Source organism: Cibotium barometz, chromosome 37, assembly GCF_041138505.1.
Source record: "Cibotium barometz isolate CiBa-2024 chromosome 37, ASM4113850v1, whole genome shotgun sequence".
Taxonomy (NCBI): Eukaryota; Viridiplantae; Streptophyta; class Polypodiopsida; order Cyatheales; family Cibotiaceae; genus Cibotium; species Cibotium barometz.
This window is the reverse complement of record NC_141082.1, coordinates 19,952,042-19,956,621: the sequence shown is the minus strand read 5'-3', so window position 1 is coordinate 19,956,621 and position 4,580 is coordinate 19,952,042. Positions and strand designations below refer to the sequence as shown.

Below are 4,580 nucleotides of genomic sequence, written 5' to 3'. Positions count from 1 at the left end.
GGAGAAGGCCTCACCATATGTGACACTATCAAATATCTATAGCGCAGTGTGCAGAGGCAATTGTGCAGCAAAGCTGTTTAAGCCTGAAGGGAAGTACATAGTGGGGCTGTATAAAAGAAGACAGCACGACTAATGGTACATTTGCCACCCTTGCCTCCTTGGCACTTGCCTTCTTCACACATATATGAAATCATGTGACACACATCAAGGGAGGAGGTTTTTGCATATCGCCTTACATACCCATCAAAACCTTATGTGTCGGTCACAACAACGAGGGTCTCCATGGGATGCTGCCACCTATGCTTCTCTTTTGAAGAGGTGTGACAGCTTAAAGGCCTTATGTGATGGCAAGTACATCCATGATCACATTGTCAGAAATGGGCTTGATCAAGTTCTACCTCTTAACAACCTTCTCTTGCAGATGTATGGAAAATGCGACTCTGTGGAGATGGCAGATGGGCTTTTTGCTCAAATGGGTGAAAAGGATCTATACTCTTGGAATTTCATGATAAGAGCACACACCCGGCAGGGGCAGTGCAAAGATGCTTTTCTCCTTTTCCGACGAATGCAAGCAGAAGGGTTGATGCCAAACAAGTACATTTTTTTTCTAGTCTTTTATCTGCATATGCCAGCCAAGCGGCTTTATCTGAAGGCCAGCAAGTGCATGTCCAAGTTGCAAGCAGTGGGTGCATGGATGATAATTATGTTGGCACAGCACTTGTCAATATGTACGGAAAATGTGGCAATCTGGAGGGCTCATGGAGAATGTTCTGCAGTTTACGCGATCGTGATGTTGTTTCATGGAATGTCATCATTGCAGCCTATGCCCAGCATGGCAAAGATAGTAGTAGTCTCCAAATCTTTGAGCAAATGCAGCAAGAGGGAGTACTGCCGAACAGTATCACACTCGTCAGCATTTTTGAGATATGTGGCAGCCAGGCTGTTCAAGGTAACGGTGAGCGATTGCATGCTAGTATTTTTGGCAGAGGACTTTATTTAGATACTGCTGTGGGAAATGCCCTTGTGAACATGTACGGAAACTGGGGCAGGCTAAAAGATGCTCAAAGTATACTTGATGAAATGCCTAAAAGAGACAGGACCACCTATATAAACTTTCTTTTGGCATGTGCAAGCAAAGGATCACTTGAGGAAGGCCAGGAGCTGCATGCCCATATTGTTGCTGTTGGGTTTGACTCTATGCTTGCAGTGGTGACAGCTATTGTTACCATGTACGGCAAGTGTGCAAGTGTGGAGGATGCATGGGTGTCGTTTGTTAAACTGTCAGAGCGAGATGTGGTCTTATGGACTACCCTGAGCGTAAGGCACCAGCCTCTAAGACAACAGGGAAGGTTAATATCAATGGGGGTTCAACCCCATTATCACTAGAAGGTTTGAACGAGGATGATGTTGGCTTAACCATGCAAGATGGGCAATACTACGATGTAATGCTATCTTTTGCAGATATTCTCGACACGCATGGGGAATCTAGAAACACAGTTGTGGACTGCTCTGAGAACAATCAAACTGTATCTTATGAAAGTAAAAGCTGTGAGAATTTCAACTAAGGGGATGCCAAACCAACACTTGTGCAAGTTGCATTAGCTGGCAAAGAGAATGGAGATGGAGTTTTAACAACCCTTGAAAATAGGCTTCTTATGAGCAGGATGATCAATACAGGAAATTCAACCAGTCAGGAAAGCCTTGATGAGAATGTGGGTTCAGAGGATGAAAAAGCTGAAGATAACGTGCCAAAATTTGATAAAGATGAAGGCAAATCAGTATAAATTTGAATGAAGATTAGCCTATATAGCAACTTGGTGGCACATACCAGAGGATGTGCAGGTTTAGAGGGGGTGGATGTCGTGCTGTGGCACGTCTATGCAGTGAAAGCATGTTCATGGAACAACTTATGTGGAATCTGGGCCTTGAGCAGCAAGGACAGATATGGAAGGTATTCACTCAGATACAGTGGCATTGGAAGCTGTATGAAGGTGTATGGAGTGGGCACTCGTATGCTGTGTTTGAAGTGGTATGGAAGCATGGGCAGCTCTTGTACTGGAAGCGTGGGCGGCAGTTTGTCCAGGAAAAATACAAGGAAGAGGAGGAGCCATTGTATTGTGTGGCCATTATGAAGCTTTAAAAAAGAAAATAAATGAAAAATATACAATATAATGTGGCCAACTTGTGGACCACGTGGAAGATATGGTGGCTGCCAGCACGTAGTCTAGAAGCTGGCAAAAAATCCAGAAGGTGGCCGCCCAGAGGAGAAACCGCCGGGTAGAGAAAGAAGGGGAGGGGGAATCGCCTTACTAAAGGCGGCAGGTAACCAGGGAAGGGGGGCTGCCTCGTTGATGAGGAGAGCCCTGTGTGTTTTGTGTGGGGGCTGCCTTGTGCGTGGAGGAGTCGCTATACAGCAACCAAAGAAGGGGGCCTCCAGTGTGAAGAACAGCGCAGCTGGTTAAGAGCTTGCAAGAGGGCTGGGAGGATTCGGCACCGTGACTGTCAGTTCACTATTTCTAGCCGGACATAATGATGGTCTAACTGCCCATTTGTATTGGCAAATATCAACTGTGGATCTTCAGAATCGTGCTGATTGCAACTCAAAATCCGTTTCAAACAAGTGGTTTGGAGCCATTGTATTTGTGGGGATCGCTTCTGGGAAACTATTTGGATAATTCTGTGTAGACAGCGAACTGTGCATTGTTTGCAAAGTGCGGGCTGTAAATGACTCAATGGGAGGGAGTTACTGCAATGACCTTTATGTCAAAGCCCTGTTGGTGATGCCAGCATATGCAATGGGTCGTCATGATTCGGTTAAATGGTCAAGTGTGCAGGTGGCTTGAAGAAGCCCAGTTTTAAGACAAAGAGAGACTTTCAAGACTGTATGAAGAAGTGTGTGCTTTGACTTGTACATGCGCCTTTGAGAGAGGAGGGAGGAGGTTTGGAAGGATTTATTTTCTCTGAAGAATCAAATCAAGTGAATACAAAACACCAAACTCTCACAGCCAGACACCCACTGTGTTCCCGGCTAGACCGCACACGTTGTCGTGATGTGTGCGGAGTAGCCAGGAAAGTACGAGACTTCTAGCTGTGAGAGTTGGTGCCAAACCTAACAAGGGAACTCACATTCAAAATTTCCCAAAAGGCATAGGACAAAATCATCCTCAAATTCGTGTTCCAATTGCTTATCCCTTTCCAAGCATAGATTCACTGGCTTCTTTTTCCAAAACTTTCCAGCTAATCACATGTAGGCATAACATAACCTTTAAGTATTTCCAACATACATGTGTCCCCTTTCATTCCATACATCCACTGTCCATTCCCAACATCTCATAATGTTCTTTATCACCTGAAAATCTGGCTTAAAATTCCAACAACTCACAAACACAAAATGATATTCGGCATAACTTAAACATATTCATATGATTTTAAAAGAAATCCATGGCCTGCATTTAGTTCCACTAAGATAGAATCAAAATCAATTCTCACTAGAGTCGTTGCTGTATTTCTGACTCTTTGATTCCATGTCACTTGAAGGAAAATCCTCACATAACTTCATATCAAAATCCACCCTTTATTTTTTTTACAAAACCTTTGAAGGTTTGTTGGCATCGTGTATTTTACAAGAGGTAGGTAGGAAAAATAAAGAGATTTTATCCAAAAAAAACTTTACTTATCTGATGGCGGGGAAAAGCGAATTTTTTTCGAATTTCTTTTAAAAAAAATCATTCCACGCTTCACTGCAAGCAGCGTACTGCCGGCGCATAGTTGGCTTTGTGAATTTGTAGTAAGCATATCATAAGGTAGAAGCAACTTTGCTCTCTATTTCGAGCCCCAACACTCCATACACAGTCGTTCACTGCATAAAACCAAATGTACTGGTCGAATGGACGCTGTTCCCTTATCTCTGCAGATTTTTTTTCTCATACTGGTTCGCCGCCGTCTGCCTCCGGTCCTTTTTCTCTCTTTCCCCGCGGAGAACTCGCGCTTACCACTCTTTTGCAGCTATTCATCCGGATTTTCCAATTACAAAATACTGCGCTTGCTCCAGAAAATTCTAAATAAAAGAAATATCTTCCCTTTTCCACGTACGCTGCCACCCATTATATATTTCTTCTAACCTTAGCATTAAGGTTAGAATTCTCATTGCAAGGCATAACCTTAGCGCTAGTCCATCTTTCACCACACTATTCTTGTCTTTTAGGTATGATATTCCCTTCTTTTTAATGGTCACAACAATTTCCTCAAACACTTCAACGTGGATTACTCTTTGTGTTTTTGTTGCTTCCAGAGGGTATATAAGAAGTTTCTTGTCTGGCCCCCTCATGACATACATTCACCCATAAGGCATTTTAGCCGATGATACTTTGAATTCTCTGCTTTGGCACAAACACAAGATTCCCAAGGCATTCTCACACCTATGAAGACATGCTTACAAGCCCCATGTTTTCTATCTCCACATTAGATATACATAAGATACATGTACCTCTACATGATGATCCATGAAGTCCAAGTGCAGTTTTCTATCTCCACATTTCCCCAACATTCAATGAACTCTTCGGCACTGTGATGTTCATTAA

The 4,580-nt window shown here is 43.3% G+C and overlaps 1 protein-coding gene across 1 annotated transcript; it reads left to right on the top strand.

Annotated features, from left to right (window-relative positions):
- The first annotated feature begins 253 nt into the window (after positions 1 to 253).
- LOC147617038 (pentatricopeptide repeat-containing protein At2g13600-like) lies at positions 254 to 2,140 on the top strand. Its single transcript, XM_086776414.1, has 5 exons — positions 254 to 579; positions 633 to 1,317; positions 1,462 to 1,526; positions 1,664 to 1,770; positions 1,992 to 2,140. Exons 1-5 carry the CDS (start codon positions 254 to 256, stop codon positions 2,138 to 2,140), a joined length of 1,332 nt encoding a protein of 443 aa, XP_086632540.1.
- The last annotated feature ends 2,440 nt before the right edge of the window (positions 2,141 to 4,580 follow it).